The 26,098-nt window shown below is 36.6% G+C and overlaps 1 protein-coding gene across 1 annotated transcript in view; it reads left to right on the top strand.

Annotated features, from left to right (window-relative positions):
* Malrd1 (MAM and LDL receptor class A domain containing 1) overlaps positions 1–26,098 on the top strand; it is a 745,053-nt gene that overhangs the window by 396,973 nt on the left and 321,982 nt on the right. Inside the window, exons 26-27 of the mRNA XM_021156265.2 lie at positions 17,600–17,845; positions 25,525–25,682. Coding sequence (XP_021011924.1) covers positions 17,600–17,845; positions 25,525–25,682 — 404 coding nt within the window. The remainder of the gene's footprint in view (positions 1–17,599; positions 17,846–25,524; positions 25,683–26,098) is intronic.

The following is a 26,098-nucleotide window of genomic DNA, read 5'->3' as shown; positions in this document are numbered from 1 at the left end:
ATCTGTCACATTTGAATCTAGAATTCACCCAGGAGTGATTTTTATGTATGATATTGTGAAAGTTGTCAAAATTCAAATGAAATGGCTGTGTCAAAATTCCCAGAAAGAAATGAGAAAAATATCCTATTCAAAGCAACTCCAAACATTAAATATTTAGAAATGTATTTAGCAAAATAAGTGAAGATTCGCTACAATGAAAACTTCATCATACTGAAAATGGAAATTACTGAAGATACTAGATATTGGAAAAACATGCCATGATCATGAATTACCAGTTCTTCTAGAATATATTAGCAATATTAATAGCAATACTAATGAAATTTACCGTTTATCAGAAAGTTTGTTTATCATTCTCTGACACATGCTTTAAATAAAGACACACAGTAGTGCCTCCTTGATTTAAGAGGCTGAAGTGGTCTGCAGGAAGTTCTTGTTTGTGCTTTTCCTGTTGCCCCTGTCCTGCTCATCCTCACACATAGAAGACTCTCCCTAGCAAAGCTTGGCCAAAGCTCCTCTGCTCATGGAGGCTTTTGCCTGTTTAGGCTGGAACCAAGGACTTGAATAGTTTTTCTCTTCCTCCTCACTTGAATCATAAAGTCAAAGTCATAAATGCCTCAACTAAATCAATTTAAGAATAGTTTATTTAGTTAAATTTAAAATATGCTGAACAAGTAGAAATTGTATTAATGAATAAAATAATATAGATTTGTTTTGTTTCATACTTACAGTATTGAGCTTAAACAGTCTGATTGCTTTTATTTCCTCACATTCATATTAGATAATTGTCTCAGTTCTATTAAGTAAAATGTGTTTTAACTGGGCCAGTAAGGCTTACAAATGGATACTGCTTAATTATAGCATTAAATTCTATAAAGACATTTTGAACTGATATTGCATGTATAGAATTTTTAGTAACATAATGAAAAAATGCACCTGATGTATCAGAAGTATATATTTTGAACAAACTGAACACGAATTTTCAGAACAAAGGAAAGAACAGATTTGTCATTTTCTAGTAAATGTTGTTGAAAATGGTCTGCCCTTGTTTTGCAAGCCACAAGTTTTTCAATTGAGCTGTCATTTTTGTCAAACAAAATAGGCTGACTCACTGTCTAGTCTAACCTCTTTAGGAATGCTGTTGCTTGCTTACTCTGCTGTCTCTTCTGATTATTCAGCTCCTTCAGATTTTTAATAGTTCTTATTTGTCCGGCACACATATAACACCAGTACAAGCAAGTTTCTCTCACTCGTGGAGCTTGCCAATGGGTCACACAGAGCTATTCTGCAAAATCATATAAACACCGACAGCACTGTTTTGCTACAGCTTTATGGCAGTGTAGCTGGTTTATGGGAAAAGATATAGGAGATGGATTTGAACATGGGAGATTGAGCTAAATCTTTAAGAGTTTCAGTGATTTATCCCATAAACAGCCACCAAACCCAGACACTATTGCATATGCCATCAAGATTTTGCTGACAGGTCCCTGATCTATCTCTCTTGTGAGGCTATGCCAGTGCCTGGCAAATACAGAAATGGACGCTCACAGTCATCTATTGGATGGAACACAGGGCCCCCAAAAAAGGAGCTAGAGAAAATACCCAAGGAGCTGAAGGGGTCCCCAACCCTATAGGTGGAACAACAATATGAACTAATCAGTATCCCCAGAGCTCCTGTCTCTAGTTGCATATGTATCAGAAGATGGCCTAGTCGGCCATCATTGGGAAGAGAGGCCCCCTTGGTATTGCAAACTTTATATGCCCCAGTACAGGGGAACGCCAGGGCCAAGAAGTGGGAGTGGGTGGGTAGGGGAGCAGAGCGTGGGGAGACTTTCAGGATAGCATTTGAAATGTAAATGAAGAAAATAAGTAATAAAAATTTAAAAAAAAAAAGAGTTTCAGGGATTTGGTCCACCATGTATATGATTAGAGGAACTACAAGAAATAAGAGTTTCTTGGTCAGGAAGTGAGGAAAAGCAGGCTAACAGATGAGGCTGGGGGCGGTGAAGAGTTCAGGGACTTTCAAGTGACCCAGAGCCAGTAACTGAAGTTACTTACCCTAAATGTGATGAGATGGTATCCTGTTCCTCCATCTCTCATTCCCTCCCTTCTTTTCTCTCTCCCCCTCCCCCCCCCCTATTTACCTAGACAGTGGAACAAGAAGGTATAAGAGTGAGTCTTTTAAGGACTTTACAATATGAAGGTGATCTAGTTTGCATTTTGAAACTTTGGTAACAAAGAACAGAATTAGGAGAATTTGAAAAATAAACATGCAACAACAAAGGGCTGGCGTATTAGCTGATGAGAGAGATGAGTGTTCCATGTAACACCTAGAGGGGGGTGACTTAACAGGTATTTAAATAGCAAGATAAATAGGTGTGGGTCATTGAATATAAGAAAGGAAGAAGTCAGGACACTATTGAGGTTTTCTTCATCCTCTTCTTTGACTGCTCTCCTTCCTGTCTAACACTCCTTTCCACACTGGTCTGATAATTTCATATAGAACCAGATATGGTAACAGAGAATTACATTTCTTATTTCTTTTTCTAGACTTAAAGTTGATAGTTTAAGTGTGACACTTCTAGAAGTTTTCAGAAAAGGAAATGTCCAACTTCTATTCCTCCCAAACCATGATATTCAAAAAAACTTGTAAGCTTTCTGTCCTTTAATCTAGGCTCCCATTCCTCAGTGGTGCTTCAGCCTGACTTAGCCTGGGTTATGCGGTGAGAGGGTTTTTCCTTCCAAGCTTTGTTTTGGAATACGTTTCTAGTAGAGGATCTTTCTTTCCTTCCTTCCTTCCTTCTTTCTTTCTTTCTTTCTTTCTTTCTTTCTTTCTTTCTTTCTTTCTTTCTTTTATCTTTCTTTCTTTCTCTCTTCCTTCCTTTCTTTCTTTCTTTCTTTCTTTCTTTCATCTTTCTTTCTTTCTCTCTTCCTTCCTTTCTTTCTTTCTTTCTTTCTTTCTTTCTTTCTTTCTTTCTTTCTTTCTCTCTTCCTTTCTCTCTCTCTCTCTCTCTCTCTCTGTCTCTCTGTCTCTGTCTCTGTCTCTCTCTCTCTCTCTCTCTTTCTTTTTTGTTGCTCCTTGAGTTATTGGTTTTTATATAAAGCAAACATATATTTAATGCATTCACATAGTACTAGCAAATGGTAGATTTAAAATGATGTTTTTCTTATCTCTATTGATGTTCTGATATTTTAGAGACATTATTCAGTTTTTGTATCTTTTCAGGACACTCAACAGATATCCTAGAATATGTCTGTACAGAAAATATGGGGATGTACTTGTTCTGTGTGTGTGTGCACGCACACATACCTCCAATAAAAGTATTGGAATCATCATTTCCTTTCTATATCATTTTTCACGTTAGAAACCCTTTTTCCTCTACATTCTGAATCCCAAATAAGATTTCAGTTGCATAAAAGGTTTAAATGTTTTCAAAGAGGAGACATGAAGTCATAAAGTCATAGAAAAGTATGGGAGAATTGTATTTAATATTGGATGACAAATAGCCATGAACAAGAAAATCGATAAATTTTGTTCCATAAAATCGCAAGATATAATTTTGCTGAAATGATTTTTATCTTGGGTTTTATCCTAAAAATCAAGCTTGAGCTCTGTCTGCTAGAAGCCACTCTATTTGCGATATCTACAGTAAAAGCAATTCTCTTTAAATACTCTAAGCCTCTGTCAGGCAACTTGAAACACCATGAAACATTATTACATTTTTTTAGTTATTTGGAAGGAGAAATACACTGGAACATCTCCCTGTTATGCTGCATCATCAAGTTTCAAATGTCAGAAGCTCAACTTATTGTCTACTTTTATAAGTGTAACATGCTATAAACTCCATTGTATAAATTATTTAAAACTGAGACATGAGAACTTCACTCCAAGTTAAAATCATTAAGGAATAGTTTTTTTTTCAGGCTTGTATCAGTGTTCTTCCAATATAAAATTAAAATTACATTTTTATTACTACACTGTATAAAGACTAAAAGTTAAATATACAAAGTGGATCATTAGAAATGGTGGCATTGGACTAAAGAGATGCCTCAATGGATCATAGCACTCAATGTTCCTCCAGAGGACCAAATTTCATGCCCAGATCCCATGTCCAGTGACTCACAACCACCTGCATCTCTACCCTAAGGGGATCCAATGCCCTCCTCTAACTGCCACAAGCACACACACACATACCTTACACACATATAGATACATACGTGCCCAAGTCATCATCGAGGGATGGGACCATTAGGGTTCTTCTCATATCCCTGATAAAATCGTGATGGGCCAGGTATTTCACAGTTCTTGTGTAAACAGCCACTACAGCAATGAAATTATTGGAAGAGTAGCTTAAGGCAGCTTTTCACAGTACTGCTTCCTGTCCTCCAGCCCCTCTGTTCTTTCTGCTCCCACCTGTGAAATGACCCCTGATCCTTGAGAGGGAGACATAGATGACTTGTTTGGAGAAAGAGGAAGCTGTCACTAGGAGGCATTTATTCTCATGATGTCAGCCAAATATGAGTCTTAGCATTAAGTATTGCCCATTGCAGAAGTTTCTCTGACCTAGATTGGAAGTGTCACTAATCCATGGGCATAAATACTTTAGAAGGCAGTTGTTCTTCATACTACTCATAGAGCAAAACAATAACAGGTTCACTGGTAAAGTCTATGACCACCATCTGCCCTCCACATCATGGGCTTTGGACCAGGCTTACAGTACCAGACATGGATTCCTCCTGTGAAGCAAACCTGAAATCTTGTCACAAGGTGTTTGTTTACTCCTGTGGTAGTCCTGGCTCATTGCAGCACGGGGCATATCTTGACTGACAGGTTCATCTTGTAGCTCACAGGGTTCACAGCTGGGGAAGTCTGTTAATGAATTTGCTCCCTCAGTAGCCTGCATCACACCTTCTACCACTGTGAAGGCTAGCCAGCAGGGACGAAGCTCCCAGCCCATACCAGCTTTACTCTTCTCTGTACTGCAACCCAAATGTGCTATGTCTTCAGTAATGTAGTCTTAGCGTCTATATGTTTTAAAATTTTGCACAGCTTCCTTAGGAGAGTTAACGACAAGTATTTTAACAATCTTGAATATGAAGACCTGTAATACACTTCTGGATCTTTAACCAATTATTCAGTCTGAAGTGGCTAGCTTGCTTTCAGAAAATAATCAGAAGCCCTGACTGTTTTTGTTTCTAGCCTCACAACACACATGAAAGTCATGTTGTTTGATTCAACTCTGCTGGCAAATAAATATAACAGCAAAGCAAGAGAATGACCAATCCTGGTGGGGAGCAATTAGGGAGCCTAGTTGGTGCTTTAAACTGACTTGACATGCAGAGAGCATCTTTCATGATGAACAGTGTCCTGGGCTATCATCACCAACTAACATGACTTGATGATTCATGTGTTAAAATTAATAATAAACAGCCCCCCTCAAACACAAGTAAATATTTTGCAGGTGTAATCTAAAATTAAATTGAATAAAATCATTTTTATTAGCCAAAAGAATGTTGAAACATCACAACATCTCCCCATCTTGACCAGGGAGTAGTGAAATCTGACCCATTACTTTATTCTAGTCTGCCTTTGTTTGATAAGATTTTATTTATTTATTTATTTATTTTTATTTTTTTAGTTTTTGGTTTTTCGAAACAGGGTTTCTCTGTATCGCCCTGGCTGTCCTGGAACTCACTTTGTAGACCAGGCTGGCCTCAAACTCAGCAATCCGCCTGCCTCTGCCTCCCGAGTGCTGGGATTAAAGGAGTGCGCCACCACGCCCGGCTTGTTTGATAAGATTTTTAAGTATCTAGTAACAGATTAGTTTCTGTTTTTCCATGGTATCTAGCCAAACTAAAAATCCTTCTCTGCACCTTCCTTTAAGTAACCTAACCTTTAAGTAACACTTTTCTGTTTAAATATTCCATTGTGCCCCAGGGTATTTACCATTGCTGCAAAAACTGGTAAACCTAGGTTGTTCAACTACAGATACCTCTACAGGGTTCCATGGCTATAAGATAATAATAAAAGAGGAATTGGAGACGTTATATTGTATCTGTGAACTGTTTTAATAACTTGTACATAAGAGGTTTCTAACTTTTAATTTTTTTCTATTTTTCTTTATTATTATTATTATTATTATAATTATTATTTACAGTTCAATCCCTGCCTCCTCCCAGTTAGCCCTCCTATAATTCCTCATCCCATTCTTCTTCCCCCTGTCTTCAAGAGGATGTCCTCCCAGGCCCTCCAGGCATCCCCACTGCCTGAGGCCTCAAGTCTCTCAAGGTTTAGGCTCATCTTCTTCCACTGAGGTTAGACCAGGCAGTCCTTTGCTTCATATGTGTCTGGATCCTTGAAACAGATCATGTATGCTGGCTGTTTGGTGGTTCCCTGTCAAAGAGGTCTCAGAGGACTGGGTTAGTTGAGACTACTGGTTTTCCTCCTGGGTCACCCTCCTCCTAAGCTTCTTCTAGCTTTCCCTAATTCAACCACAGGAGTCCCTGATTTCAGTACAATGGTTGTCTATAAGTATCTGCATGTATCTCAGTTGCTTGTTTGGCCTCTCAGAGGATGGCCATGCTAGGTTCCTGCCTGTAAGCACACCATAGCATCAGTAATAAAGTCAGTCCTTGGTGCCTCATTGAGGCAGGGATTGAACTGTAAATAATAATAATAATAATAATAATAATAATAATAATAATAAAGAAAAATAGAAAAAAATTTAAAAGTTAGAAACCTCTTATGTACAAGTTATTAAAACAGTTTACAGATACAATATAACGTATGAGATGAATCCCAAGTTGGGCCAGTCACTGTACCTCTTTTACCGCAGTCTCTTCTCCATTTTTGTCCCTGCATTTCTGTTACACAGGAAAAATTCTGGGTCAGACTGTGGGATTTTTGACTATGTTCCCTCTCCCTATTGTTGAGCATTTCATCTAGGGTCCCTCTCTTTGAGTCATGAGAGTCTCTCATTTCCCAGGTCTCTGGTACTTTCTATAGGGTTTCCCCTACCTCCCACTTCCTACCTCCCACCACACAAGGTTGCATATTTCCATTTATTCTGATGTCCCTCAGGGTTTCTCTCCTGTTCCTCCCCACGTACCTTATCATGTTCCCCTTTTCCCGTCTCTCTCCCCTCTCCCACCCAGTTCCCTTCTGCCCTTTGCCTCTTGTGATTGTTTTTGTCTCCCTTCCAAGTAGGATTGAAGCATCCTTACTTGGGCCCTTCTTCTTGTTAACCTTGAATTCTATGGATTGTATCCTAGGTATTCTGTATAATTCTGGCTAATATTCACTTATTAGTGAGTACATGGAATGCATGTCCTTTGGGTCTGAATTACCTCACTCAGGATGATATTTTCTAGTTCCACCCGTTTTCCTGCAAAACTCAGGATGTCCTCATTCTTAATAGCTGAATAATATTCCATTCTGTAAATGAACCACATATCCTGTATCTATTCTTCTGTCGTGGGACATCTGGATGGTTTCTAAGCTTCTGGCTATCACAGATAAGGCCCCTCAGAACATAGTGGAGTATGTGCCCCTGTGGTATGGTGGGACAAGAATGATATAGCTGGGTCTTCAGGTAGATCTATTTCCTATTTTCAGAGGAATCTCCAAATTAATTTTTGAGTGACTATACCAGTTTGCAATCCCACCAGCAATGGAGGAGTGTTCCTCTGTCTCCACATTCTCTACAACATGTGTTGTCACCCAAGGTTTTGATCTTAGCCATTCTCATTGGTGTAGGGTGGAATCTGAGGGTCGTTTTGATTTGTATTTCTCTGATTTTGAACATTTTTTTAGGTGCTTCTCAGTCATTTGAGATTTCTCAGTTGTACAGTCTCAGTTTAGTTTTATATCCCTTTTAAAAAAAAATGGGTTGTTTGGTTATTTGGTGATTAACTTCTTGAGTTCTTTATATATTTTGGATATTAGACCTCTATCAGATGTGGGGGTTTGTGAAGATTTTTTTCCCAATCTGTAGGTTGCTGATTTGTCTTATTGACTATATCCTTTGTCTAACAGAAGCTTTCCAGTTTCATGAAGTCCCATTTATCAGTTCTTGATCTTAGAGCATGAGATATTGGAGTTCTATTTAGGAAATTTCCCCCTATGCCAATGAGTTCAAGGATCTTTCTGACTATCTCTTCTATTGGATTCAGTGTATCTGGTTTTATGTTGAGGTCCTTGATCCACATGAACTTGAGCTTTGTACAAAGTGACAAGTATGGGTCAATTTTCATTCTTCTACATACAGTTAGACCAGAACCATTTATTGAAGATTCTTTCTTTGTTCCATTGAATACTTTTTTTGGCTGGGGTGACACTCTAGAATACACTAGAGATCTAGGAGGTGAAAGATTCTCAGGACTCAAAGGGAGGGACCTTAGGTGAAATGCCAGACAGTAGCAAGAGGGAAATTATAGAGCCTACCTGGACCCCCAAGATCTCTCAAACATTGGACCATCAAACAGGCAGCATATACCCCAGCTAATATGAAAGCCGCAACACACATACAGTAGAGAACTTTCGGGTCTGTGTACATTCAGAGATGATGCACCTAACCCTCACAAGAATGGAGGCCCCAGGTGAGGCTTTAGAGGTCAGGTGGAGTGGGTGGTGAGGGCATCCATGTGGAGACAGGGGTGGGAAGTAGGTGTGGGATGTGAAACAGTCAGAGGGTGCATGGGGAGAAATGAAATATGGAGTGTTAAAAATAAATTAATTAAAATAAATAAAATTAAATTAAATCCTGAGGAATATTTTAAAAATTGTTTTCACTATCCTGGGTTTTTTGTTTTCCATATGAAATTGAAAATTGCTATTTCTATATCTGTGAAGAATTGTGTTAGAATTTTGATGGGGATTTCATTGATCCTATAAATTGCTTTGGTAAGATGGCCATTTTTATTATCATAATCATACCAATCAATGAGTGTGGGAGATCTCTCCATTTTCTGGGTTGTTCTTTGATTTCTTTCTTGAGAGACTTGAAGTTCTTCTCATACAGATCTTTCACTTCTTTGGTTAGAGTGACCCCAAGATATTTTATGTTATCTGTGACTATTGTGATGAGTGTTGTTTCCCTATTTTTGTACTCATCCTGTTTACCATTTGTGTAAAGTAAGGCTACTGATTTGTTTGAGTAAATTTTTTATCCAGCCATTTTACTGAAGTAGTTTATCAGTTGGAGAAGTTCTCTGGTATAATTTTTGTGGATCACTTATGTATACAATCATATCATCTGCAAACAGTGATACCTTGACTTCTTCTTTGCCCTTTTGTATCCCCTTGATCTCCTTTTGTTATCTTATTGCTCTAGCTAGAAATTTGAGTACTATTTTGAATAGATACAGGGAAAATAAATAGTCTTGTCCTGTCCCTGATTTTAGTAGGATTGCTTCAAAATCTCTCCATTTAATTTGATATTGGCTGTTGTTTTGGTGTATTTTATTATGTTTAGGTATTGACCTTGAATTCCTGATCTCTCCAATACTTTTAACATGAAGAGGTGTTGTATTTTGTCAGATGCTTTCTCAGCATCTAATGAGATGATTATGTGATTTTTTTTCCTTTGAGATTGTTTATATAGTGGATTACATTAATGGATTGTCATATATTCAACCAACGTTGCATCCCTGGTTGAAGCCAACTTGATTATGGTAAATTATGGTTTTGATGTGTTCTTGGATTCAGTTTTAATGAGTATTTTTGCATTGATATTCCTAAGGGGGATTGGTCTGAGGCTCTCTTTCTTTGTTGGGTCTTCCTGTGGTTTAGGTATCAGAGTAACTGTGGCCTCATAGAATGAATTAAGTAGTGTCCCTTCTGTTTCTATTTTATGGAATAGTTTGAGGAATGTTGGTATTAGCTCTTCTTTGAAGATCTGGTAGAATTCCTCACTTAAGCCATCTGGATCTGGGCTCTTTTAGTTGGGATGTTTTTCACAACTTCTTCTATTTCCTTAAGGGATATGGGACTGTTTAGATTGTTTACCTGCTCTTGATTTAATTTTAGAATGTGGTATATGTCTAGAAAAATCATCCATTTAATCTAGATTTTCCAGTTTTGTTGACTATGGCCTTTTTATTAGAATCTCTTAATTTTTTTAATTTCCTCAATTTCTATTGTTATATCTCTCTTTACATTTCTGATTTGTTAATTTAAATACTATCTCTGTACACTTTAGTTAGTTTGGCTAGGAGTTTATCTATCTTGTTGATTTTCTCAAAGAACCAGCTTTTAGTTTTGTTGATTCTTTATATAGTTCTCTTTGTCGTTATTTGGTTAATTTTGGCCCTGAGTTTGACTACTTCCTGCCACCTCCTCCTCCTGGGTCTGTTTGATTCTTTATGTTCTAGTGCTTTCAGGTGTGCTGTTAAGTTACAGTGTAGGATTTCTCCAATTTCTTTATAAGGCACTTAGTGCTATGAATTTTCCTGTTAGCACTGCTTTCATTGTATCCCATAATTTTGGGTATGTTTTGTCATTATTTTCATTGAATTCCAGGAAGTCTTAATTTCTTTCTTTATTTCTTCCCTGACCAAGTTATCATTGATGAAAGAGTTGTTCAGTTTCCATGTGAATGTGGGTTTTCTATTGGTTTTGTTGTTATTGAAGTCTAGTCTTAATCCATGGTGATCTGATAGGCTGCATGGGATTATTTCAATCTTCTTGATTCTGTTGAAGTTTCTTTTGTGATCAATTATATGGTCAATTTTGGAGAAGGTACCATGAGGTACTGTGAAGAAGGTATATTCTTTTGTTTTAGTGTGAAATGTTCTCTATATATCTGTTAAAACCATTTGGTGCATAACCTCAATTTATTTCTCCGTGTCACTGTGTAGTTTCTGTTTCAATGACATGTCCATTGGTGAAAGTGGGGTGTTGAAGTTTCCCACTATTATTGTGTGGGGCTCAATGTGTATTTTGAGCTCCAGTAATGCTTCTTTTATGAATGTGGGTACCATTTTTGTAGTGTTTATATAATTGAAAATTAGAACAATGTGCCTATTTTTAAAAAGCTGATTCAACTTCACTTATAGCTCCATTATATCTATCATATCCTGATCATTCTTAAAAATGTTCCTTCACTTTTGTAGCTGAAGTTGCTTGTATTCTTGTGTATATCTTGATATCTTAAATTACATGTATGTTGCAGAATGGAAGATTAGAACCAGTAAGTGAGGATGGCAATATATATGTATATATATGAAAGAATACTTTAAATCAGCTATTTAAAATATTATTCATTATTTTTGGTCACCATAAAAACACAGGCTTTTTGAAAATGTTTCTTCTGTCTGAAAATGTATTACCTTTAATCTTTTCCCGAATGTATGGACTTTTAGCTCCTTGCCATTTTTGTATTTGCTTCTTTTCCTGGCTGATTTTTCTCCTGCCTGTATATAGATCACATATTCCTAGTTATTCGTGGACTTTGAGTACTGGTCTCCTGATCTTGGAATATATGTTAAAAACTGATACAGTTTGTCCTAAATAACAGTTAACTTGCTTACTATTCTGATTTGCCTATTTAATGACTATTTCACAAATTTATTTTGGGATTTAAAGATAGCACTGAATTCAGGAAATATATCCTGTGAATCACCAAAGAATGGTATATTTTTATATTAAAGGCTTTTAGTCCTTGTTGCAAGTGTTCAACTCTACCACTATTGTATAAAAATAGTTATACTTTATGATGAAACCAAATGGGTATGTCTGTCTAAATAAATCTTCATTTACAGATACTGGTGGATTTTGATTTAGGATTATAGTTTGTTTATTCATAATGTGAAGAATACTTCTTTCTAGAGTTACTTTGTCTTCTACTAAGTATTAGCCTTTGTAACATTGCTGCTGCATACCTTGTATTTGTCAAGAACATTTTACTCTAGATGGTAGAAGCATAAAGATTTCTGGCTTTCTGTAAACACTAGAAATAATCCTATTTATAACTGCTGGTTTATTGTTGTCTTAGAAGTTACCTTTCGTCCTTATGAATGCTGCCCTATCAATATGCAACCTGAAATTCAGCCAAAGACCTGAACATATTTCTGCATCTTATTATGTATACCAGTCCTTTGTTCATTAGAGGCCTGTTTAGAAATGTTTCCACCTTCCTGTCTTCTTTAGTTACAGAGTGTCTAGTTTTCTGTTTCACTTCTAGAATTCAGCTTGGAAAGCATAAGAGAGCTGACATTTGAAATGACAGTAGGATGCAGCCTTTTGCTCTTTTGAGAGGATCATGGACCTATATTTCTTGTTTTTAGTATTTGTCACAATTTGTCTCATGCTCTAGTTTCTTATGTTGGATGGATATTTCAGAGTTTCTTTCTCCTGCCTAACTATAAGCAGAAGTTATTTCCTTACTGATTTTGATCATCAAATTTTCTATGATTAAGCCAAAAAAAATTGTCTTATAGATCTGTAAGTCAGTACCAGATTTTCTTAATTATCATGATATTTTAAACCTCTTTAAGCCTTTCATCAATGTGCTGGTTCATCTTATAAAAATGTGACACACAAACTAGAATTATCTGAAGGGAGGAAGCCTCAAATGAGAAAATGCCTCCATAAGATGGAGCTATAGGGTATTTTCTTAATTAGTGATTGATGAGGCCATTCCATTGTGGGTGATGTCAGCTGGTACGGTAGTCTTAGGTATTATAGAAAAACAGGTTGAGTGAGGCAAAGAAAACAAGCCAGTAAGCAACACCCCCTCCACGGCCTCTGTATCAGTGCCTGCCCCCAGTCCCCTGCCCTGCTTGAGTTCCTTTCCTGAAATTCTTAGATGGTGAACAGCAATATAGAACTGTAAGACAAATAAATCCTTTCATCCCTACCTTGATTTTTGGTCATGGTGTTCCATCACAGAAATACAAACCCTAAGTCAATCACAATATGACTTTTTTGTGTCATTTTTAAAATTTCTTGTGCACACAGATCAATCTGAGGATCATGTTCAATGTCCTTCTCCCTGGACCCCCGTGGGTATTTCAAAGCCTTTGTTTTCTGTGATGAAGACAACTATGGAAATAATTTTAAAGCTTATGTCAAATATTATTTTATCTTATTTTGAAAAATCCATGGTTCTTTGGTTATTTACATTTGAAGCAAGGTTAGAGATGAATTGATCAAACAGAATTGGTGATAAAATCGATAAAAGCAATACTGAATCTTATTATTGATAAGATTGAAACATTGTATTATGAAAATATCTGCTCCTAGAGCTTGATGATCATTTATAACTTGGTCCTATACCACGTGAGTGCAAATGTTGAAAATGATGATGCTGTTTATAATCCAATAGTCTTTGAAAAGCTACAGATTTTGCATAGTCAAGCTCTGTGAGAACATGAGTCTCAAGTATAGTCAGAAATGAAATAGTAGGAGAAGAAACTGGTGTGGGGATTTTATGGTGTTTATGGAGAAAACCACATGAGATTTTCACCATCCAGGTACATTCTTTTTCTTTTTTCTTTTTTCTTTTTTTTTCCAACTTTTTAAATATTAGATATTTTCTTCATTTATATTTCAAATGTTATCCCCTTTCCTAGTTTCTCCTCCGAAAATCCCCTATCCCCTCCTACCCTACCCCTGTTCCCCAACCCACCCACTCCCATTCCAGGCCCTGGCATTCCTCTTTACTAGGGCATAGAACCTTCACAGGACCAAGGCTGGGTCCATTCTTGTTTATATTTTTATTCTTGTTCCTTTGCTAAAGCAGAGCATCATAAAACAGCTTGCCTCCATCATAGGCTTGAAAGACATCTTATAGAAAAAAACAAACTAGGTTCATCCCTGTTTATGATTAAATCTATTTCTCAAAAATTGTGCTATGTAACTTTACTACAAATGGTTCAATATTTCCTGTTCCGGGAAAGGGAAACCATTATGACCCTGTAGTCATGAGCGTGTTGCAACAATGCTTTTGTTTCAACAGATTATTATAACCAACTCATTATGTTTATGTTCTGCTTCTGTAATGCCGTCTATTTGCCTGCCAAGTCGCCCATTTGTAAATCACCTCCTCCTCAGCCAGAAAAACAAAACAAAGCAATCAAACAAACAAAAACAAAACAACACCCTTATCTTCCCCAGGTCTAATGCTGATATCTTGAAATATACCTCAGGAAGAGATAGCACATGTACATGAATAAAAAAGCTTGCTTTAATTAATTTGCCCATGATTTGGGTCAATGGTCTTTGTCCTCACATCTGTGGGACTAACAGGGCATTCCAGGTGTTAGATATGAAAGACAAATGGGAAAAAAAATCAGGTTAAACTTAAAGACTGTAAGTAGTCAAGTTGAATTCCAAAAGATGTTTCATAACTACAATAGAATTCCTTAAGATATCTTTGCCTGAGTAACTAGAAGCATAGAAATTCTATCCACAAATAGGTGGAAGAATATCTACCAAACTGGCACATTCAGAAAAGAAAGTCCAGAGATTTGACAAAAGATGAAGTGTCAGATACCTAAAGTACACACAGAAGTATCTGTAGTGTTGTAATTTATTCCTTTTTAAAAATAAAATTCCTTGCCATGATGGTGAATGATGAATTTAATCAACAGACATAATGTCCGACATAGCAGTTAATACTTACATTACATTTTTTATTCTTTATCTTGATTCCAACAAAAAATCACAACCACATAAAATAACTGGAAAATATATAAATAATACTAGTTGATAATTTCTCTTTTCCTTTATCAAAACCAGATTTTTATGAGCTACTATACTATAGTTATACCACCTTGTAAAAGTATTCCTAAGAATACTTCAATTGGTACAATTTTATTTGGAAAATTAGTCTCTGGTAACATAGACCAATCATAAATTTCTATACAATGTGTTCCTGATCTAAAGGTTATGTGAACTACCTGGCCATTTCACTGGTGAGCCTCCAGATATGGACCCTGTCACCCTGTTGGGATATGTGTGTGTGTGTGTGTGTGTATACACATAATGAGGTTGGGATTTTTTTTTTTTGTCGGAATCAAGATAAAGAAGAAAAAATGTAGTGTATCAACTGCTATGTCGGACATTATGTATATATATATATATATATATATATATATATATATATACATATACATATATATATACATATACATATATATATACATATATATATATATATACACTTGGTGTTAGGCCCTTGTATCATAAACTGTACATACACACAAATACACACACACATTATATATATATATATTCAACAGTTAAAATTATCATTACAGGCTCTACAAGCTTAATATCAATCTTTAGCTCCCCCATGAATGTGAATGAACAATAGTCTGATTCATAGAACCCAGAGCCAGTGCAGAATGTAGCTTCTAAGGACCTCATTTTCAACAAGAGCAACCATCTTAGAAGACTAAGGCCAGACCTGTCAACCACCTGAGGCTTTTAAGATAATTCCAGGAATGCAGAAGACTCTGCATTATTCTTCTTCTAGGCGTGTGTCTGAAACAATGAATTGTGGCTTATGGCTTTACAAGCTACCCTCCCTCCCTCCCTTTTAACTGGGCCACATTCCCACTAAGGGACATATGCTCAGCAGCAGTTTAAATGAAATTGGGGTGATTAAAATCTTTATAGAGTCTCAGTGGTCTTTTGGTCATCTTGAACTCCACAAGACCACTGTGTATCATCACATAAATGGAATGTATTATGTTATCGCACTGACATTTTCTTCATTAATGTAAAGATTGTTTATAAATATAGTTTTATATAGTTGTATAATTTTACTTTTCATTTATGTAGTTTTATTGTTTTAAAGTTGAAAGTGTTAATCCCTATCCAAAAATATTAGGTCTACTGATTTTGTATAATGTACTAAAGTTTTAATGTTTTTCTGTTCATAACTGTGTCTTTTGATTCAATTGCTTTGGAGAAAATCATCTTAAGAATTGGTTTTATTTTTTCCTCTAAATAAATTGAAGTTGGCAGAATCAATGTAAGTACCATCTTTTGTAAAACTAAAATAATGTATTGATTTCTCAACTTCTAATTAGCCTCTCAGTAATAATGTGTCTTACAACCCCAAATACTGCCAGTTTTCAGTAGTATGTCCTGTCATGGTAGAACTTTGTCCTATCTAACCCAGTGCATTCAAAACATAATGTAGAAGACTTGACAGCTGGGTCTAAATAGAATCTCTGTTTTGAAAAAGAAAATCACAAATCCTGTAGCATCTATAACCTTTCATTTTCTCATCTTATAAGTGAGTAAGTTAATATAAATAGCTTCCATTTCTTTGTATCCTGAAGAGCTTTGGCATTGTGATTTTTGATTTAGTTCATAACTAAGTATTAACACTTTTATCTTATTGTTAATCTACTAATATGAACCAAATAAAAATTGCTTAATTTATTATTGCAAGAAAAAGTATTAGAAATTAATCACTTAAAAGAAGTCCTGTTAGAAGCAGAATGCATAGTTGCCATTTATCTTCAGATGCTCTGGAGAGTAAAGCCTGTTGACTTGGGCACCTTCACTTTGGTATTTCAGGACTACACAGCAGGAAATTGTTGGAAGATTTCAGGACAGTGTTTTTATCCTGCTACATACTATATCACTTTCTACCTACCTTCTGCTTTTTCCTCATGACCATCACTGTCAAAATATAAAGTTTTTGTAGCATACTTCTTGTCATTACAAAAAAAAAAAAGTCTGAGATAATAAAATTATAATGAGAAAACGTTGATTTTGGCTCGGAGTTTTGGAGGATACAGGTGGTGATTCATTGGCTCCATAGCTTTTATGTAGGGGTGAGTCAGATCATAACTGACAGCATGTAACTATTATCATTTGATCAAGTATGAAAAGAGGGAGAGAAGGGATGATCTCACAATTCCATTCCAGATCAGACTTTTAGTGACAGAGATTCCCTACTATATATTGACTCAAAGTTTCTGCAGTCTTGCAATAGTGCCTTTATGGGGACTAATTCTTCTGAACAAACTATTGAAAGATATTCAAGACTCTGACTATAACAGTAGTTTCCAGAGCATTTTTCAGTATTGGCCTGAAACATCAACCAACTTCCAACCACCATGCAGCTTCATTCCAAACATGGGTGTGCCCATACTAGAAATAAAGTAAGGATTAATCTTAATATCTTGTCTTTCATGTATCTAAGAGTTTAAAAGGAAGAGAAAAGTGATTGGTTCATGCTGGTAATCTTAGCACTCAAGAAGCTAGAGCCTTAGGATTGCTTTGAAATTTCCAGGTCAGCTTGGGGAACATAGTGAGTTCCAGGCTAGGCAACAGAGCAACACTCTTTCCCCAAACAAACAAACAAACAAACAAATCCCAATAAGAATAAGAACACCAGAACAAAACAAAAATTAGAGGGAAAAATACATTTTGATTTTATATTATAGAGTCAGAGATCAAATTTAAGGCCAGTGCACAAAGTGGAGTTTTGTTTTTTTTTTTTTTTGAAATTTCATAAACATTTCTTTTAACTTAAATAAACCTGACCATTCGAGCAAATTATGTACAACCATTCTTGTAGTTTAGATTACTCTTAATGAGTATGGAATAACCATGCATTCCATTTGTGTTTTATTCCAGGCTTTTGCCCACGGGGCTATGAGGAGTGTCAGAATGGCAGATGCTACAGTCCAGAGCAGAGGTGTAATTTTGTAGATGACTGTGGAGATAACAGTGATGAGAATGAGTGTGGTGGCTCCTGCACTTTTGAGAAAGGTTGGTGTGGCTGGAAGAACTCCCTAGCTGAAAACTTCGATTGGGTTTTAGGAATTGGGTCTTATAAAAGCCAACGACCTCCCAAAGACCACACACTTGGAAATGAACATGGTAAGTTATTAGGTGGTGGCTATTGTTGCTACTGCTGCTGCTGCTGCTGCTGCTACTGCTGCTGCTGCTGCTGTTGTTGCTGCTGCTGCTGCTGTTGTTTGTAGCCACCCACAGCTACACAAACCAAATTCCTGAAAGGGAAGCTGGGGCTGCATGGGAGAAAATGGCAAGAGAAATAACAAGACCATGATAAAGATACTGGTCAAGCCCAAAGTTTACTTAAGAGTCTGAGCTTATAAAGGGAGGGGATGCCATCCCCACCACGCCAGGATCTCATTTCGTCAGGATAGTGTCAGGAGAACAGGTTCAGCTGTCCAGCATGTGGCAGCATCTTGGAGAAACCGGCAGAGGTAGCAGAACAATAGACCTATCTAGGTCAGAAGACTCCACCCTAGGTGATCTTCTTCACAGTGGCTGAACAGGTCTGAGCCAGACTGCTCAAGGCTGGGGGAGGCTGTAATTCCTCCCTAATTATGTAATACAAATTAGTTGGACTGGGGCATAAAATTTACTTATGCTCCATGGTCCTGCCTGGGAATTATGGTGGCTGGTGGCCGTGCCTGTCTTAGGACTGCAGTCTTCAATGAACTTATTCTTATCTGTCCTTGAGAACATGTTAAACTTCTTTGTGTTTATTTGCACAAACAAGGCTCTATGATGTTATTATGAACAAACCATGACCTCTTGGCACATGCTACTGTCTTAGATTAAAAATAAGTCATAGACCCAGTGGCCCGTCATTGGCTGCCAGCCCTCCTTGCACACCTTTTTCCCAATCAGAACAAAGCCACAATATGCACTCAATGCATCTCTTCATATCAATGAATGTCTGCCATCTGTGCTTGCTGAAAGCAAGCCTGCATGGAGGTAACTGACCTGCTTGAAATACAAAGCTGAAAGTTGAAAAGCAAGAGGATAAGGTTGTCTGTGGGAAAGTCCAGGTACTCTATTCAGTCACAAATTATCAATGAACAAGCCTAAACTCTGGCCTCCTAGTGTGGGGGAGGTGACTTTGAGAATCAACAGAAAATCTGTTACTTCTCATGTAAATAGGCTATGCTCCAAGTTAACTCTGCTGGCTAATAAAGATTTTTAGCTCTCTTCATAATAGTAATCTCTAATGTTGGATTTATTACTAGGCCAGTCCATGATTGAGTTAGAATACCTGGTCACTTAAAGGAAAGAGAAGAGTCATTATAACTCCTCCTTTTGAATAATTGTTCTAAGGCAGTTTCCACAGTCTCTAATGTTCTCTGTCCCATAAGGTTAAAAAGTTTGAAGCATGGCAGCTTAGCTTGTCTAATCTGGGACAAGGGAAAGCAAAGGTAGTTCAAGAACATATACCCAATACAGCTTTCCTGTCACCATTGTCAGGGCACTCAGCAAGCTCACAAGTCAGGCTTGTCACATCAATCATTCTGGCAGCTGGCATGCTCCTACAGCATTCGGTGGAAAAAACACAAGTATGCCCTCTTCCCCATATAAAATATCTGTTCAGGATCATGGCATATAACAATAAGTAGATCCTTTTCATCCCACCTAGTTTTAAGATACTATAAGGCACTCAGCAAGTTCTTTGACATCCAAATTTTAACATTTTAAAAATAAAAAGTGTGATTTAAATAATCTGCATGGGGATATAATTCTTCTCCTTCTTTGTTTTTTAAGAAGATATACTTTATAAACTTCCACAATACCTTGTTCTTGAGAATTATTTTTTAAAAATCTCAGTAACATGGGTAACGTTAAATTGTTGACAAAACGTCTCAAATACTTGACTATAATAGCTAGCTCCAATATCTGTTTTATTCTGATATTGATTGATTTAGAACACCAAGCATAAAAAAAAGATTAACATAGACAATGACTAATTATACTTTTAGTTGTTTCTCTTGTTAGAGCAGTTGCAACTAGAAAACCTGAAAATGTATCAATAGTCACATTTTTTTTTAAATCAGAAGTATGAGTATCCATTTGCAATAACTGATTAAATATAAGTCCTCAAGAATTAACACCACTCTGTGGAACAGGTAGAAACTGAGGACACTGAGAACAAGTCTTTACAATTTGACATGCACATTCTCTACAAATACCAAATTATTATCTCAAGCTATTACTATATTGATGATGTAAACAATGAGTTTATATGGCCACTTATTTTTGTGTAAAGCCTATAATCTGGCTGGAATATAAATCTAGCATAGCATCACCTTAAGCTGTATTGTTCAGGCAATCTAGAATAAGCTCCTACATGTCCTTAAATTACAGTCCTTTACCGGAACAGTATTTTTTCTTAACTTGAGTTGTATATGCATAAACAATTGCAAATTTGAGAATTTATAGTATCTAAGAAACTAACAATTTCAAGCAATTGTAAGCCCTGATATATATATATATATATAATCAGTATACAAATTAAAGCTTTATTTTTCAACATTTTAAAACACTGGCTACAGCACACAACTTAATTATCTGTGCTGAAGCAGGAGGAAACTCAAAAGAATAAACATGTGATCCAATCACATATACTTCACTCCCATAGAAGGGCAGTTTTTAAATACAGTAGATGTATTCTTTATGGGATGCATGCATGCATATATTTACAGAAAATACAAAAGCATGCATAGAAGCAATCTCTAAAAACTTATCTTTGGATAATGATTATCAATTTTACCTAAAAAGTTTGCTATGCAATAGACCATATATCAGTATTCTGCAATAACCAGTTTAATTGCTGTTTGGAACAAGGAGCAGGTGCCTCGTCAGGTTTTTAAGACAATTTTTTTTGTTTTTGTTGTTTTTCTAAAATGCCTTCATGAATTTATCTTACAATTCTTTATTACACCATAGCAACATCATAATAGGATGTTGCAACTTTACTTGGAGATGAAGAAAGATGATTTTTACATTAATGTTCTCTTTTGCCAAAGAATTGCTTTGGCACATTGAGTAATAATAACTAAAATAAGCAGATAATACTTGATTACCATTGATTACAATTGATGAAAATTAATTATAAAAGCTTACTCTACTTTCTGCAAAGCCTTTTGTTTCTCACCAGTTAATTTGCATCTCCCTTGATAACATCTACAAAGGCTTAAATCACCTTAAAACCTTAAGGTGAGTTCTTAGCCAATTTACATCTCCTGGAAGCTTTTGAAAATAATTTGAAGTAAGGAAATCATCTTTTCTTTCTTAAATCTTCTGTACCACAATTTTTCTAGGATAACTAAGACCCTAAGTATTAAAAAGATATTGCCTCTGAATCTTTTCTGGAGCAACAGCTATTCCCCAGAACATTAAAGCTCATTGTGTGAGAGCAAAGATTTGAAGTAAGCTTCCCTTCAGAGGCATTTGCTAATAAATTACTTTCCAATTAAGAAACAATATACATGGAAAGATTCAAAGTCTTACCTTCTTGTATTGAAGCAGAAACAGAAAAGAAAAAAAATTTTTTTTCTTACATAATGTAAGGCTATTCACCATAGCTAGAGGCAAAACTTTCCAATGATCACAAGCTCACTGGAAGCAAACCCCTTACAATGCAAAGATAAAAAAACACAATCTTCCAAATCTATAATAATTCTATATGGAGTAGGCAAGCCAGATTGTAATGCCTCTATAAATTCTACAGCCTCATTGACCTTTCATAAATCTAAAATTTAAACTTTATTTTGATCAACCCTGGATAGATCTGTAAGAATGTTGTTTAGCATAAAAAAAAAAATTCCCCAGAGGCTAGGTCCCAAGAACTTCCCTAGGCAGGGTTTGCAAAACAAAAGAGAAGCCACACAAGCCTCACTGAGGCTCCTCTGAGCTTTGCATTAACTCAAATGTAAATATTTCTTAATTTGAGCATACTACCTGAGTCCTGGCCCAAAGATTATTCCTCTTGCAGTGAGGAGAGATTCCAGAATTTTTAAGTTTCTTTTGCAATATTACAATATATCCATAACTTTTAGAAAGCAAAAGCTAATTTTAAACAATTTATTTTCTCAAAAATCAATACCAGAAACATCACTTTCATATTAAGAAGTTTGGCTGCCAATTCGCACATATGAATGCATGACAGTACAAATTTTAATGTTTCATTAAAGAGACATGTTTAAATCTTATTTCTTATAAGTCTAGTTTCTAGGATAAGAATTGTATAAAATATTATCCCAATTTAGAAGTATCCTTAAACGCCTAGTTTCCTGGGCTGGCTTATGTCACATGCTGTTGTTTAAAATTATTCCAACCCTGAGTTACCAGTTTTAAGCTAACTTTCTTGTTACCAATGTTACACCTTTTTAATAATACCCAATAACTTATAAGCCAATACTGTATGACTAAGTCATGCAGAACATATTTATTCCTTTAAGACCAGTCAGAAACTAAATAAAGCAGCTACATGAATCTTATAAATTTAGACCAATCAGAGAATTTTTCTTTTTCTAGCTATAATTTCAATTAAAAAGCACTTTGTCATTTGCTGAACCCAATAATCACAATTGCAGAGAATTTTCTAGGATGAAACAACTGTCAGCTTACTTGACTTATAACTAAGAAGCTTGCAGACCCCTTTTTAAAAAACAAACAAACAAACAAACAAACAAACAAAAACAGTTTTTTCAGCAAGACCTATCCTGCTGTACTTGACTCCTGGCTAAGGTGAGGGGCAAATTTTTATCAGCCTCCACTGTGAAAACTGAGACTGAATCAAGAAATGGATAGCCAACAGATAAAGCTTTAACCATTTTTTTTCAACATGAAACATAGTCCAATAGTCATTCAGACACGAAACAAGAACAGACATGAATTAACACATGGACAGATTGGTGCACCAAACACAGACAATACAGAGAACCTAGAGTACTTGAAGTAACCAGAACTAAGGGTGTCTCCTGTACGGGCCAGAACACGGCATCTCCTGATTTCCCTCTGTCCCTGGGAGAGCTCCAAAATCCATTTTCCTTCTCTCTCCCCTCTCCCCTCTCCTCTCCTCTCCCCTCTCCTCCCCTCTCCCCTCTTTTTATTTTATAATTTTAAGCCCTACTTCTCTGCCTGATGCAGTTCTTGACTGTGAACAAATGCCTGTTTAGAATTTTTCACTCCCATTTTCTACTGTCAACCCCTAGCTGATATCAGTGCTGGGCCAATGCTGACTCAGTCTAGCCTGTATCCTTTTGCACCCTTGTGATCAACAGCCTTCAAAAGATGACATTTGTAGCGCTAATATTAATGCTGTATGTTGTTTACTGTGCAGGGATACATCTTCTTCTTACTCTTCTTGTGGAGCTCCACCAAGACAGTGTTCCCTCAGTCGGTCCTTCCTATTCAGGTCCCTGTTCAGGCACCACATTTAGCCACCTGCAGCTACACGAACCAGGTTCCTGAAAGGGAGGCTGGGGCTGCATGGGAGAAAATGGCAAGAGAAATAATGAGACCATAACAAAGATACTGATCAAGGACCCAAGTTTACTTAAGAGTACAAGCTTTTAAAAGGGGGGATGCCATCCCCCACCACATCAGGATCTCTTTTCGTCAGGATAATATCAGGAAAACAGGTTCAGTCTCCCAGCATGTAGTGGCACCTAGGAGAAAATGGCAGAGGTAGCAGAACAGACTCCACCCTAGGTGGTCTTGTTCACAATGGCTGAACAGGTTTGAACCAGCCTGCTCAAGACTGGAGGATGCTACAGTTGTTGCCCTATGTTCATAACAGCTCCCTCATTGTCAGCAGTAGCAGCTAAAGAGAACAGGCCAGGAGACTGCTCTTGAACCAAACCTCTAGCTTGTAAGTTCTTATCAGCACCTAGACCAGGTAGCTGAAAGTGTAGGAATTACTACCATCTCAGTTTTGGAAATAAAAAATCCAACACGAAGTAGATGATAACACTGATTCCTTCTGAGGGTTTGAGGAAGAAGCTGGTCTTCCCTGTCTCTACCTTAGATTCTGATAGTCTCAAAAATCCCTCACTTATAGATTATTCATTCTATATCTTCACATCAATTTCTGCAATATATATGGAATATAATTTGCCATAGTTCTTTTTTTATTAGATTCTGTAGAGGAATTATAATCTAGCTGCTTTGACTAGAATATAAACAAGCCCTTACCATCCTTTCAGCCCAGGACACAGAGGCAAACTGATCTCTGAGTTCAAAGTCAGTCTGTTACAGAGTAAGTTCCATAGAAATAAATGCTTTATGTGGTCAAGCCGTGGTGGTAGAAGCCTTTAATCTCAGTACTCAGGAGAGAGAAGCATACCGATCTCTGGTTTCAAAATCAGTTCAGTCAGTTGAGTTCAGTGCAATGGAGTGAAATTGACTTCATTTTTGAGTTTATGCAGTTTAGTGCAGGTCAGCAGAGCAGTTGATACCAGAGATTAAGAAGAAGAAGATTAGGAAAAAAAATTGTTAAAGTTTGTTTGAGGCAAAGCAGGGCAATTCATTGAGAAGTCTAGAGAAGTCACATTGAAATGGTTACTTTGGAGAGGAGTTTGAACCAGAACGACTGAGATAAATCAACCAGCCAGGGTTAAGAAAGAGCTAGAAAGGATGAGCTTACAGTAAGTCTCTGTCAGAGACAATAATTATATAGACAAATAAGAAATGCATTTCAAAGATCCCATGCATATTGACCAGGGTCCTCTTTAATAGCATGGTGTTTCCTTATCTTCATTTCCAAACAATGGCCATAATAAGGGCAATCACAATCTAGCACTAATTCCAGTTTCAGGATCTGTAATTAAATGACTGTGATTGCTTCTCTCAGATAATTTTTCTAAGTAAAACATTGTCATCTGTCATCAATTACCCTGAATTTGGACACTCTTTTGATCATTAGCAAATAAATCACTTGATATTTCAAAAGCTCAGCTTCGTAGTTTTTCAAATGGAGATAGTAAAGTTTGCTCAGTGTACATAACAGAAGATATGAGGCTGAATGTAAGTAACCCTATGGGTAAAGAGATTGGAACTTACTGAAAAACTGTGAAACTATAACTGCAAGACTACATTTGTAAGAGAGTTTACCATGGACTATTTTTATAGTAAGTATTTACCATCTGGTGTCAGATGCAACACTTAAGAATCAAAAGACATTATTAAGATAACAAAAGGACCATTAAGTCCTGAGCAGTACAAAAATAGGAGAATGGTATCTCAACATTGAGATTTCATAGGTTCCTAAAATAGATTTGATGGGTTAGGCCACAGATTCTAAGACCTACCCACTCATCTGACATATATGATACACTTTGTAGTTTCATAACAGGAATCAAATTAAATGTCCTCCCTCTCATGTTATGCCTAAAACTCCCAATATTTTTTAAAATATTTAACAGGTGACTAGACATGGAAGTCTTTGTACACTTTCATAATACTAGGCAGTTTATGGAGTCCATTAAATGATTCCTATTACTATCTTGTTGATGTTATGGCATAGATATCTGTCAGATCATTTAGACTTCATACTGTGAAGCTTTTTGCTAAAATCACACAGAGCTGGGAATTATTCTGCCAGTGAGTAAGAGACAAGGCTATTAGATTTATTATCCATTTCAGATGAAAATGCCTTTGGCAGCTAGATCACATGAAATGTAATAAAAAAAAAAACTCATCTAAGAAGAAAAAGCTAGAATAATCCCCTCATTGTTCTTTTGCTCCTATTTAAATCTCATCCTTATTCCTAGGTCACTTCATGTATCTGGAGGCTACCCCAGTGGGTCTTCATGGTGACAAAGCCCACTTCAAGAGTGCCACATGGCAAGAATCCAGCGCTGCCTGCACTATGAGCTTCTGGTATTTCATATCTGCAAAAGCCACAGGATCCATTCAGATTCTCATTAAGGTAGGATCTTGGCTAAGGATGCTGCAGAGCTTTCTGAAGCTCTGGCAGGGAAGACAGTGTTCTGACCTAGCTAGAGGAAACCACATTCCTCACAAGGAGAAGCTCCTGCAGGCTACACACTATATGGAGTTTGATCAGCTGGGACACAGGAACATGGAATGCAGTGACAGATCACAGTTCCAGTCCCTCCTTTTATAAGAGTTAACTAAGTTTCTCTCATTTTGCTCTTTCCTTTCCCATCTGTTTCAAAGAGAAGAAAGAGGTTATTTGTACATTTGAAAGGAGAGCAACTATTCATTTTCTCTCATTCAAGTAATTAGTGAGTACTAATAATAGACATTCTGGCTCCCTAAATCTATGACAAAGGACTGAGCTGCTCATGAGTCTGATCAAGGTATGATTACATTGAACTGCTT

This window comes from Mus caroli, unplaced genomic scaffold, assembly GCF_978045245.1.
Source record: "Mus caroli unplaced genomic scaffold, Mus_caroli_1 scaffold_2, whole genome shotgun sequence".
Taxonomy (NCBI): Eukaryota; Metazoa; Chordata; class Mammalia; order Rodentia; family Muridae; genus Mus; species Mus caroli.
This window is presented reverse-complemented; position numbering and strand designations above follow the sequence as displayed.